Source organism: Pyxicephalus adspersus, chromosome 7, assembly GCF_032062135.1.
Source record: "Pyxicephalus adspersus chromosome 7, UCB_Pads_2.0, whole genome shotgun sequence".
Classification (NCBI taxonomy): domain Eukaryota; kingdom Metazoa; phylum Chordata; class Amphibia; order Anura; family Pyxicephalidae; genus Pyxicephalus; species Pyxicephalus adspersus.
Genome location: NC_092864.1, coordinates 60,383,282 through 60,396,982, shown reverse-complemented (window position 1 = coordinate 60,396,982; position 13,701 = coordinate 60,383,282). Strand labels below are relative to the sequence as shown.

Genomic DNA, 13,701 nt, shown 5'->3' with positions numbered 1-13,701 from the left:
GTTTAATCTACACATTATTCCTTATGGTTGGGGGTTTACCGGTGAGACTCTTGAAGTTTAAATTTGGATCCCGTCATGTGATTTCCACTCTAGAGCAAGGTTTTTGGCTTCTGTGTGAATAGGGTCTTGAGGCGCCAGATTCTCCGCCTCTTGCACAACGCTCACAGAGGGTACAGCAGGATTGGCAGGAAGCTCATCGTACCTCTACACGTTCACTAAAATGACTTATCTTTTTTTTTATAAGTGTATTATGTCCTCTCTCCTTAATCCATTGCTGGGTCATATTTGAAATTTTTCACTTTACTATAATCTTTACTTATATTGTGCGATAACATTTACATCTTGTGTATAAAGCTGTTTTCGGATGCACGTTTGTTTTCTCCCCACATGAGTACTCATGATCCCTGATCATGTAGTGCTATCCCCATATCGGGGTAATTTTTTAGTTTTTTCTTGTTTTCTTAAGGTATATTTTCAATTTCTTGTTCTTTTTTTGTGCTATTGTTGTATGTATGCATAATTACCTTTTTTTTTTTGTCCAGAGACCATTGGATAGATACCAGGATTTGCTAGCTTTTATCATCGATGTTTTATGGTTAAAATATTAACATAATATGGTCAAAATATTAACATACTAAGGGGCCTAATAGCCCTCATAAGCGCTCTGCTTTATGGCCTACGGAAAAACATCATGGATGTGATGTTTTGTGCGCTCAAGAAGCTCATTTTTTTGGCTTCTAAACGTCCTAAATGTACCCATAAGTTGTTCCCGCACATTTTTACAGCTAATGTGGAAAAGAAACAGAAGGGACTAGCTTTTAAAAAGTTAGACAGAAATGTAAATTAAAGCACAAAACCCATTTAGGGAGTCTTTGAACACTTTTGATTAATTTATCTACTTCCTGCATCCTATTTTTAACTTAACAGCATGAAGGTTCATTCAGAATTAGGACCTATGAGAGAGAAGATTTCAAAGGACAGATGATGGAATTTACTGAAGATTGTCCCCATGTCTATGAAAAATTCTGCTATCATGACATCCATTCTGCCCATGTCCAAGATGGATACTGGATGTTCTATGAGAAACCCAACTACAGAGAACATCAGTACTACTTGAGATCCAATTTAGTTAAACCTGAACCAGTGGGTTTTGTTTGGGGGTGTCAGGCACTGGATGGCACTTGTCGTATGTTAAATATCATGAGATTTGTCCAATTGCACAAAATTCTTTTTGGAATCATTGCATTATATGCTGAAAAGGCGTTCGACAGGATACATTGGGGTTATCTGTTTACAGAATTATCCAAATATTGATTTCAAAGGCCAGACTTTTCGGGCTATTGCAGCCTTATATTCAAACCAAACTGCGAGGGTCCTGACGTCAGGCATATTGTCACACTCCTTGTGTGACTATTGGTATTAGGCAGGGTTGCCCTTTGTCTCCTATCATTTTTGTTTAGCGATGGAGCCACTGGCAGAGCTCATTGGGTGCCATTCGGTGATAAGGGCCATTCCTTTAGATTCAGTACAACACAAAATAGGTTTATATGGAGATGATGTGGTTTCATTTTCAATGGGCAACAAATGAGATCCCTTATTTGGGAATAACACTGACAAATCCTACCGACTTGATTTTTGAACTTAGTTCAAAGTTGAAAGAGGATTTAATTAATATGTCCAAACAAGAAGTATAATGGGTAGGCAGAGTGGCGTTACTGTTACTTTTGCCAAAAATCCTGTATTTTTTAGAACTCCGCTGGTGATGATACCTAAAACTTGTTTGAGGTACCTACAAGGAATATTCCGGCAATATGTTTGGGCCAATGGTAAAGCCAGAGTTGGGTTTGCGGCTATGATAACACACAAGAATACTGGAAGTCCTGGCCTTCCAGATTTCTATGATTACTATAAGGCATCTGTGCTGACAGCGCTGCAATATTTTTTACTGATTCTACTGACAAAATATGGTATACTATAGAGCAATTTTTTTTGTAGACGGAAGAATCTGGCGACTTTGTTTGTGGCTAAATTATTAGATCCCTCGATAGCTTCACCAGATATCTCCACAATAAAGGCAGCTTTTTCTGTTTGATCTGAAGTGGTCTTTAAGACATAGACAGATATTGTTTCCACTGAATTACAGATACTTATTGTTACATATTTGCACCTTATGCTTGATTTTGCTATTGAACGTTGGAAAAAGTTGAATCTTTTAACATTTCATGATTTGCACTTATGCCCGTCTAATCTATCACTTCAACAAAAACTTGACACTGATAAAAAGCAACTGGTGGGCTTGGGATAACTAAGCTTGGGACCTTGAGCAACATCAGATAGCTTGTTTGGTTTGGTTTCACCATATGATACAAACTTATGTTTTCTAATAAAAGTAGGATGCCTTTTCTTGTTTTCATCAAGCTCCCCCAACTAGAGATATCTGCCCAAATTTGGAGGATGATGATAGCTCTCCTGCAAGTACAGGAGCATTTCCTAAGAAAAGAAAACCTGAAATTCATACTAGGTAGAGTGTAAAGAACTTCAAAGGCAAGACAAGACTTTTTAATGTTTTGGATTCCCTACAAAGAATTGAAAACGAATGCCCTAAGTGTTGTAGACTCAAACACAATGGCCTTGCTCCGTCAGTAAAATAGATTGAAGCACAGGGATCAGCTATTGTGTTAGCAGATGCAGCTGTCCAGAGAAGGGGGAGTGGAAATAGGGCTGAAGAGATGGCTTATTATAGTAGTAATATGTCTAGTATGTCATGTATGACTTACATGTATGTATAGTTTCCGAATTTATTTTTCCCCCATTAGTATTTGATGGTGTAAAACGGTATGAAAGTAGAATAGACATATGAGTGGACATATGAAAATTTCAAATACATCTTGCAAAAAAAATATATTTTCTTCCAGATAAGCGACACTTCCTCATATTTAATAAAATGAATCAACACAAGATAGGTCTATGTTATTTTAATACAATATAATTTATTTGGTATTCAAAAGGCTAGAATCTATTTTTTTAATGAAAGTAGTGTACACGTCTGAAAGATCCAATTCTGGGATTATTAGCTCCCCAGTCAGTGAATCTCCTGTACTCTCCAGGTCTCAGATAGTACTGACGTCCTCTGTAGTTGGGTTCCTCATAAAACATCCAGTATCCATCTTGGACATGGGCAGAATGGATGTCATGATAACGGAATTTTTCATAGACATGGGGACAATCTTCACTGAATTCCATCATCTGTCCTTTGAAATCTTCTCTCTCATAGATCCTGATTCTGAATGAACCTTCATGCTGTTAAGGTAAAAATAGGATGCAGGAAGTAGATAAATTAATCAAAAGTGTTCAAAGACTCCCTAAATGGGTTTTGTGCTTTAATTTACATTTTTGTCTATTTTCTCTTGAATTTTCGATAGGTAAAAAATAAAGGTGCTATTACTTTCAAGATTTAAATGATAGACTAGCAGTTTTAATTTTGGGCATAATGGGCCCATTTATTATCAGATATTTGAAAGTTAGTAGGAGTCCAGGATTAGCTGCAAGACATAAGAGGTCTTCCCGCACACACATATCAGCAAAAATGTATTTGTTTTTGTATTTCTCTTTATAGTTTAATTTTTTTTCAGCATATAAGCATGTCTACATGCATACAGAGACTTGTGCTATGGCAATCCTAATACACCTAAACAGTTCACATATTTTAACATGAGATTAGTTCTAAAAACGTCATGCATGTGTTTACCTGGGGGCTCAGACGACAAGATCTAATAGAATCATTGTAGCCCATCCATTGCTGGAAGTCAGGATATTCTCCCCTGTGAAGGAAGTACTGGTGTCCTCTGTAATTGGGATGTTCATACAGGATCCAGTTCCCACTTTCCACACGGATGGAATTGCAGCGTCTGAAGTATGAAGACAGGTCTGGGCATTCAGAGTTACACTCATAGGAGCGACCCTGGAAGTTCCTGTCCTCGTAGAAGATGATCTGTAAGATCAAATAAGCATTACAATTTACACTTTCTGAGATATTTATTTGAACATTGTATGTTATTTTATGCATTTGTGCAGTAAAACCAGGTTTTGTGCTTTCAAAGAAGGAAGTTAAATGGTTGATGTGAAATTGATTTTTGGGGGTAAATGATTGAGATTTCAACTCACTGATTTTGCATCTTGTGGGAATTCAGTTAATAATATATATATATATATTTATATATATATATATATATATATTTACAGTATATAGGGCCTTGAACCCCTAGTTCTTGTTGGAGGACTGGATGGAGTTGCAGCGCCTGAAGAATGAAGACAGGTCTGGGCATTCAGAGTTACAGTCATAGGAGCAACCCTGAAAGTTCCTGTCCTCATAGAAGATGATCTTTACAACAAAATGTGCTTTTCCTTTAAATAGTGTTCTTTTTTTTAAGCACTGTCATTTAAGAATTTAACAGGACTGAGGATCAGTGTATCTTTTTAATTGGGATCTTTATAGACTTTTTCGTTCAAGACACTTCATGTGGTAAGGTTAAGGGTGGTAGACCCTAATATTGTAATTTTTTTTAATAGATTATATTGGAATTTGCTTAATTTCATTAAATCTGATAATAATTTATCTATTGCTATGGGAAAGAGATTAACTGGTTTTATTCCCTCTAGCACTTTACTACTCCAACTGCTGGGCAGAAATGTTAACGTGCCTGTCAAAACTAGGCTAAACCGTTGATATAATGATATAAACTCCACAAAACTACATGGTCCACTTCTAGAAAATCTGCATAATGCTTACAGACCGGTGTTAGGATTTGGGGAGTAGGGATTCAGCCATTTGTACTTTAGACCTGATTTATCACAATGGTATTTCTCTAATGGTGTACTGATAATTGGATAATTGTAAAAAAAACACCATCACTGTCAAAATTACCAGTGATTCAATGGATATGAAAGTGGGGAAAGCTAATTCTGTTAAATGTTAAATGTACAGCTTGTGAGAATTTCTCTAGTTGAAGAATAACTGTTGTGTTAAGTAAATTGCAATAAAGTAATCAGCCATTAGCTTTCTAATAGGTTTGTACATTCTTACCTTGCCCATTTCCTTTCCGTATGTCTCTGTAATAGTTTACAGTGGTAAATAGCAAGAGTAAAATGTCCTTTTTATACATTCTGTACTGCATACAGCACACAGTCACATGCTGATTTTTTGCATAGTAATCAGAATGAATAGCTTTTCTCTTTTCACATTGTGAATGTTTTACCTAGACTGCCTAGTTTAAACAAATGTCAGTCACATGAAAGGCCTACAGTGAATGTGTGTTTTATTATAGTTGTATTTATGGTATATTAAAAAACCTATGCAGTGAACTTTATACACGCAAAATCTGTTAACAACATTAGTATGCTCTTTCTCCCTTTATATTTAGGTATATTGTCTATAAAATTTATAATTTATACAATGTAAATATATAAATAAATTGTATGCCTTCTTCATGTGATAATGTGAATTTAAAGAAAGTTGTGGACAGTAGTTTGCTTGTTGCACACAGATTTAACATTTCATAGACCACATAAGAAATGAAGTAAATTGGGTTAATGGGTTTAGAACCAATGTGAATCTTGGTAACAGAGCTGGAAGAGAGAGGTTATGAAGAGGACTTGGGTTGGGTTGGGTTCAGATGCAGAAGAGGGAGAAGATCTAGCAGTATAGACAAAAACAAAGGTTAGTGTAGGAGGACACAGATAAGAAGTTATCAAACTGGAAACACTGGGTTTAGGGCAAGCAGAGAAAATATAGAACATATTACACTTTGTGTAAATAAATTACACTGGTAATAATTCAAAAGAGTACAGCAAACAAATAGCATGGTAAAAGGAATGAGAGACTATTTGGGGAGTTAGAGAAGCAGTTGTGTAAGACATTGGTCAGGGAAGTGTGTATTGGAAAGGTTTGTACACCATGTTGCAGACAGAGATTGTACAATCAGAGACAGACTGCATTAAAATAAAGCCTTAAATTAATTATGCAAAATTAGGGTTGTGAGCATGGAAGCACAGTCTATGTTTTGCAATGATATAATTTGGAAGCAGGTATGATTGCACACACATCTTCTATCCTTCCCTAATCGAAATATGCTGCCTCTTTGCTCATCTATACACTGCCTTATATTTCATCCCACAATCAAATTCAAGTTACTATGCTTTGCTTTTAAATCCCTGCACAGTTTTTGTCCCACCTACATTTCCGACCTGATACACAAATACATCATTAGACACTGTCTCCACTCCTCTATTAACCTACCGATGGCTCCTTGGGATGAGCGAGAATACCTCTGGCATTCTCGCAAAAATTTCCTCGACCTTCCGATGGGTCCGCAAAATTTTATCGAACCGATTTTGCGGACTCATCGGAAGTTCCAGGAAATCAGTACAGGAGGATTTTCAGGGCTGCATTAATTCATGCAGCCCTGGGAATCCTCCTGTGTGCGATTGCAGTGGATTTCCAGGGCTGCATTCATTCATTCATGATGCTTGAGGGTCATCAGAATTTTCCTTTTTTCAGCCAATCAGAGAGCACTGGAGGTTTTGAATGGGGAGACTTGTCCCCAACTAACATCCAGTGCCGGGGACTTCACACTGAGCTGATCAATGAATGCAGCCGTGGCAATCGGCGAATTTACACCGGCCATTCTCCTTACAATTTCGGTAAGCGAGAATGGCCGAATTCACTGCGAGATCAAGTTTTAGAAACTCGCTCGCTCATTCCTAATGGCTTCCCTAATATTAACCTTCTACCATGCCTGGCTGCAATACTTCTCTGGAGGGTCTCCCACTCTCTGAAAACCCTCAATCATTAAAGCATACTACTAGATTCCACACAGCCTTTATAACCTGCCTATTTCATACTTGCCCACCTATCTCCATCTGTCTTTTAACCCTTTACTAGTCAACCATTATCCCCTGTTCCTCTTCATTTGTGTACTACTATCCACTACCTCTTAAATTGTAAGCTCTTATGGGCAGGGTTCTCTCTTTGTCTCGTGCCATTGTTTGTATTTTTCTTTCATATTAAACCCCTAATAATGTACAATTCTGCATATTACATTGGAGCTTTATAAAGTTTATTAGAAATGGTAATTGTGATTCATCAGTTAAATTTATTCTCTAGCTAAATCTCAGAAATGTACACAAAACTAGCAATTAGATGTTGGCATGTGACTAGGCATGTGGTTTAAATTGTTAAACTTTGGTCCTTGTCATGGCTGGGCTGAACTGTTTTCCGAGGTACACATGGACAGGAAAATAAATAGTATATAAAAAAATTATATTTGAAAAAAAATGTGCGCTATTCCTTGTGTTTTAGGAAATCATGAATAATGAATGAATAATGAATAATGAATGAATAATGAATTTTTTAACATGGGGGAACCCTTGAAATAACTTTCAGGTTTTCAGGGAACCCCTACTATAATAACTATACCCACAGTTTACAGTACACTAGTACATTGCTTGCTATTGGGAAGAATTTCACTTTTAGATAGCCAAAAAGATCATTGGTGTCAAGTAAACTGACCTGAGAGTCACAAATTACTCATTGCTCAAAGAATCCCTAGTAACTTCTGGAGAAACCAGGGTTGAGAAAAACTGCACTAGAGATTGAGCTATTTCAATTCACTTAAGGCTCCCGAACACTATTTCTTTACTTTTCTGTTGGTTGGTTACCTAGAAAATGCAGGGAATTTAAATTAAATGCACAGTCAAAAATGTAATTCTAACTATGACAAGAAGAAAGCATTTCTGTTTAATGAAAAAAAAAACTCCTTTCTACTTTGTTCATAACATTGGTTGTAAACATACCTGTTGATAGAATTACTGAGGATAGAAAGATAATGTGACCACAACTAAAATCCATTTGGAATGTAATGACTTTATTCATATTAACAATCTATTTACATATTAATAGTTTTTGTCATTTTTGGCCTGGAGTTTATATTTGTGTTGAAAAAGAAGACAGAATTGGTCATTGGAAATTAGACCCAAATAATTTTACACTGTCAAAAGCAGGCATGTTTGCTCTGGAAACAGAATGCTTTACAATAGGCTTATATTTTTTTTTTAAAAAAGGTTTTTTAATAAAGTACAATATTTGGTAAGGGATGTAGTTAGCTGATTATGCTGAAATGTTTAATGTACTATTCTGCATGTTTCTTCTATACAAGCATACATCACATTCACATTCTAAAAGAATAGGTTTATTCAGAATTGAAACAATTGTTCTTTATTCTCTAGCTAAGGCTTTAGTATGAACCTGCATGTAAGCAAAGACTGACAATTGTTACATTCAAAAAAATCACATACACAAACAAAACAAATAAAAAGAGCTATACATTTTCCCTACTGGACAGAAAAAGTCCTGGGCCTATAATATGCAGAACTATATATATACCTAGATGTTGTTCTTCACTGCAGTTATCATTTGCATTTCCCTCTTACACTTTACAATGGGAAAGGTAAGAATGCTTTTATAACCATAATATATATACAATAGTATATATTACTTTATGAATGAATTTATGAAATTCATAAGGATCATAACCATGCATCGATTTTAAAAATTAGAGCTCATATGCAAGAATGTATTTTTCCTGCATTACAAGCGCATTGGAAACACACATCAAACTCAGATCAGCAAACTGAACCTAAACCACAATTAAGAGGCTAACTGACTTACTATGAGTTATGCTGCAAACTCATAGCAGTTCTGTTGAAATCCATTAGATCTTTAGGCACAGCAGGCCAAATGCAACTTTTTCTTTTGAAACATTGGGTCTGATTTATTTAAACTCTCCAAGAATGGAGATGATAGACTATCAATAGAGAACCTGGGAACCTAATATGGAATGGGTCTGGTCCAGGATTGAAAAAAAATTGCAAATTATTTTTAAGGAATCATTCCAGGTTTGCTAGATCACACGTGTTCTCCCATTATAGTTCATCTTCTCCAGTCTTGGGGAACTTTAAAAAATCAGCCCATTGTGTTAGAATTTAAAACTCACTCAGCTACGTTTAAGTTAATTTAACTTTTATAAGAACATTCTGTTTGATTGCTATCGGAAGCAAAGCTTTACCACTAGCCGTAACATAATGTTTTATTATATCTTTGCAGATCATCTTCTACGAGGACAGGAACTTCCAGGGTCGCTGCTATGAATGCAGCACAGACTGTTCTGATATGACCACATATTTTAACCGCTGCAACTCTATCCGTGTGGACAGTGGAAACTGGATTCTCTATGAACATCCTAATTACAGAGGATACCAGTATTACCTTTGGAAAGGAGAATATCCTGATTTCCAGAAATGGTTGGGATTTAATGATTCCATTAAATCTTGCAGATTGGCTCCCCTTGTAAGTATGAGAGAGAAAGAAAGATGGATGGATGGATAGATAGATAGATAGATAGATAGATAGATAGATAGATAGATAGATTCTGTTACTAATAAACTGGAAAAGGCTACATTTATTAGGTATTTATATAGATATATTTATTTGCATTCTCCACCTTTGAAAGGGGATTAGTATCACTATCGTATAGATAAGTAACAAACAAAAAGTTGAATTACTAAATAACTATTGCTTTATCATAAAACATTGGGGGCTACTTATGTGGCAGCTTCCCGTGGCTGGCATCACCAGGTTTTAAGGAGGAACCTTGGGAAAGATCATGATCCAAAATGTTACTCTAGGGAATTTAATAAAAAAGCCAGAGAAGAAAGTAAGCATTCTTTGTGTGTATTTTTTAAAACCCTTACTGCTTTCCTCCAGCGATTTGTAGTTTGAGGCTACAGGGGTGCCACAACTTGTGGGGGTAACACACTTTGTAGTTTAATACACTAAACATCAGTATAAATATTTTTGCTGGATCTCTGAAGTCTGATTAACCTCCCTGGCGGTCTGATTATGTCCGGATTTTTATGTCAAAAGCGGTACATTGTTTTGTGTGGAAATTTGTTGTTTAAAATTTTAGGCCTGTAATTCTTAGGAATAACTCCTGGGTATGATAAGTTTGAAACACAAATCCTAAATTAAAATATAATAAATAAATATAAATATATAATATATTTTTTTTAATTTGTCCAAACAAGGGTACAATAATAGATAAACTTTTGGACTTATTATTTTGATTTATTTTTCATAACTTTATCACTGTGATCAATGTTTTAAAAGCAGATTGCAATGTAATTTCCCACCAAGCCACACCTCCCCAGCGTAGCAACGCTTCACGCATCACATCGATCAAGCCGAGGATGTGATGCAGAAGCTGGGCGGGATTCGCTAGAGGACACCGCTGGATCGAGGGGAGCAGGTAGGATGTTTTATGCTACCCCGAGTGTGGCTCGGGGGTTACCTCTTTTGGTATATAAAATTCACCCTGAGCCACACTCAGGATCACCGTCAGGTGGGTTGAAAAGCACTTTTCATGTTCTTAATATTTTCAATGATCTTTTTATAGCACCGTGGTCCATTTAAAGTTAAAATCTATGAAAGAGGAGACTTCCAAGGCCATATGATGGAATTCAATGAAGACTGTCCTCAAGTTTATGAGAGATTCCGGTATCATGATATCAATTCATGCCAGGTCCTTGATGGCCATTGGATGTTTTATGAGGAGTCCAACTATAGAGGACGTCAATACTATTTGAGACCTGGAGAATACAGAAGATATTCTGACTGGGGAGCTGCAAACTCCAGAATTGGTTCCTTCAGACGAGTTCATTATCTGATATAAAATACTAACTTGGGATATGTAAATTATTTTTAGATTTTATTACAACAGTCAAAATATTTTTTGGATATCATGGTGCTTTTAAAGCAAATGTAAATTTAATTGAATAAAATTGGCGATAACCAATGCGAAAGAGTCATTTTGCTCTTTGTTCTTTACTTACCCAAATCATGGCTTACCCTAAAGTAATCATAATAAATACTTCGCAGAACTTAAACTACTTCACATAACTTACAAAATTCTGAAAACAGCACAGCTAAAATAATATTTCTGTCAGGGCCCTTTCTACTGTGGTAGAAAACTAGATAGCGGTCAACTCCTGGGTGCACAGAACACTGCTGCTGTGTTACCAAGATCCAAAACTACACTGATAGAAACCACATTTACATGTGGCTGCAATGGGTTGAAAAGCAACCACATGGCCAACGGTGATGTGTTGCTTTCATGAACCACGCTGCGTTCCCATGCAGACACTTGAAGCTGTGTGCTACAAATGTGTTCTGAAAAGTTTTTATTTAGTTTATATTTATCAAGAATAACATTAAACTTTAAAATTTGACTGACGTTTGTCCATTTTCCAACTAATATTTTATTTTACACATTTCCTTTACTTTTTTCTTTGGTTTTTGACCATTTTCAAACAAGAATTGTTTAAATCAAGATTCCCCATATAAAAATGTCATCATACTGGATTCACCCAACATCTGTTCTTCAATGGAGTGCTTTATTTACACTTTACAATTTGAAGCTAAATTTTTGAATACAAAGTTTGCAATTTGCACTTACTGATTCTTCCTTTGATTCTGCATTTTAACCCACTAATCAGTAAGGGGTATTGCAGGTTTCTTTACTCTCCAACTCTTTCAGTATTGTGCGCTCCAACTTAAATAATATTGATTGTGCTGAACATTTATACTTTTCTACTCATTGCTGTCACTGGAGAAGTGCAGGCACATCTTTACACACAACCCCAGTACTGTCATGGCAGATTACACAAGGTTTCACAGGTATTGTCAATCAGCCATGGTGACATCAGGCCAAGGATGTAGTGAAGCGGCTATGGAGGCCATCACTGGAAACTCATGTTTAGACCAGGAGAGCTTGATAAGCAGACCCACCTTGAGTTCATTCTGAAATGATCACACTGTTGAATCTCTTTTTGACCCAAACATCTGAAATACATGGGGGTGGACATAAGTGCAAAGTGTGCCACTGCTCAAGGGCCCGAACCCTCTTCAGTCAACAGGGCCCCCCAGAGGAGTCCCAAGTCAGTTCATCAGGGGTAGGGCTCCAAGTCAGTTGTGCCAGGAGCTGGCTGTTGGTTATGTCCACCGCTGAATACATGCAAACTTTACATTAAAGGCTTATCTCACTAAAAAACAAGAAAATACTACCTAATTTATTGAACATTTTGTCAGCATAATGGGAATAATGAATCTATAGGCAGTTTGTTTTTTTTCGGATTCTCATTTTCAGAAATATGCTTTGACTGCATATAATCTTAAGATGTATACAACAAAACAGCATGCCAGTGGAAATATGAATCAGATGATTCTAGCGTTGGTTGTCCTCAGTCCCGTGGAATTATTTTTTATTGGACTTCTTCATGTACAGCGCACTTCTAACTGAGGTACATCTGTACATTATCATGATGGGTGATGATAAAACAAAAAGCACTGATGTCAATCAGCAATCTAACATTCACCTGGGAATTGGACAGGACTTGATACCTGTGTAACCCTAAACCCTATTCTGCCGGAAACAATAATGAACAGGTAACATGGTATCTTGAAGGAAGATAGCCAGGCTAAAGCTAGCCAGGCCAGGACGGTATGCAAATGTTCTGCAATCCCTTAGATGGCTGCCATTGCATTTGTCTATAATTTTTCTAGAGGAATAATGTTTTAGAGTAAACCTTTTCATTTTAGGACACTACTTTTTCTCCTGGCCTGTACAGGAAATAGTATTGGTTTCCTTCTGTAATCTTGTGTATGAGATAAAACTCTACTGACCATCTAGTGATGGGCAAGTGAAAATCAGATTTGTTTTTTTAAATTGCCTTACTCGTGGGTATGTGGAGGATGCCAAAGGCAGAGCAAAAAATACAATGCCACATCTTAAACAGTAAGTAAATAGTATATTAGTATAATAGTATAATAGTAATAGAAAATATCCTGTTACCTAAAACACCAACAAAGGAGTTAATACAAATCCCAGTAAGCTGGCAGTTTTAAAAGAGGTCAGCAATGGCAGCCATGATCCTTTCATGGCATGATTATTTTAAGGACTAAAAATTTACCAACATTACTTTACTGGCATTACTTTTGGCATTACTTTTTTTCCTAACTAAATAATGTGCTGTACAACTATCAAATAGTGCAAATTTTACATTAAGTAGTCTTGCGTGACTGTAGTAGCATTTTCCCTTACTGTAATCATTGAGCTATACAAAATATGTAACACTGCAGCTTTATACTGTGCCATGCCAGGTAAACATCTAAATAAAAATACTTTCTGATGTTGTTCATGCAAATTGTGAATGTCAACATATATAAATATGGAAATAAAAATAGATAATAAAGAATTGAATAAAATAAAGAAACCCCCCAGCTTATAAAGCAATGAAATGTACAAGTGCCAACCCAAGTGGTAAGGCAAAAACCTAATATGTTTAACTTCCATATGAAAAAATCAGGGAATGTACTAGAAACGATCATTAGAATGTTCTATTCTAAGCGGAACAATATGGCATTTTGATAATTCCCTGGTGCCTGAAAAATTCTTGAAGGTGAATTTAAACAAGTTCACCCTTACAGTGAGTCCCTCTATGCAAAGCAAGGGGTAATTTCTTGTTTTAGCTAGGAGATAATGAATATGGTTATATAATTACATTAGTCTTCACTCCTCCAGCATCTAGCAA

At 36.2% G+C, this 13,701-nt stretch overlaps 2 protein-coding genes across 2 annotated transcripts; one reads left to right on the top strand and one right to left on the bottom strand.

Moving 5' to 3' along the window:
- Positions 1-2,970: 2,970 nt before the first annotated feature.
- On the bottom strand, positions 2,971-5,126 carry LOC140335756 (gamma-crystallin-3-like). The gene is made up of 3 exons (XM_072418671.1): positions 5,084-5,126; positions 3,749-3,991; positions 2,971-3,300 (listed from the first exon to the last, which is right to left on the bottom strand). Exons 1-3 carry the CDS (start codon positions 5,090-5,092, stop codon positions 3,025-3,027), a joined length of 528 nt encoding a protein of 175 aa, XP_072274772.1. The 5' UTR covers positions 5,093-5,126; the 3' UTR covers positions 2,971-3,024.
- Positions 5,127-8,429: 3,303 nt separating this feature from the next.
- On the top strand, positions 8,430-10,907 carry LOC140335755 (gamma-crystallin-3-like). The gene is made up of 3 exons (XM_072418670.1): positions 8,430-8,504; positions 9,161-9,403; positions 10,509-10,907. Exons 1-3 carry the CDS (start codon positions 8,445-8,447, stop codon positions 10,782-10,784), a joined length of 579 nt encoding a protein of 192 aa, XP_072274771.1. The 5' UTR covers positions 8,430-8,444; the 3' UTR covers positions 10,785-10,907.
- The last annotated feature ends 2,794 nt before the right edge of the window (positions 10,908-13,701 follow it).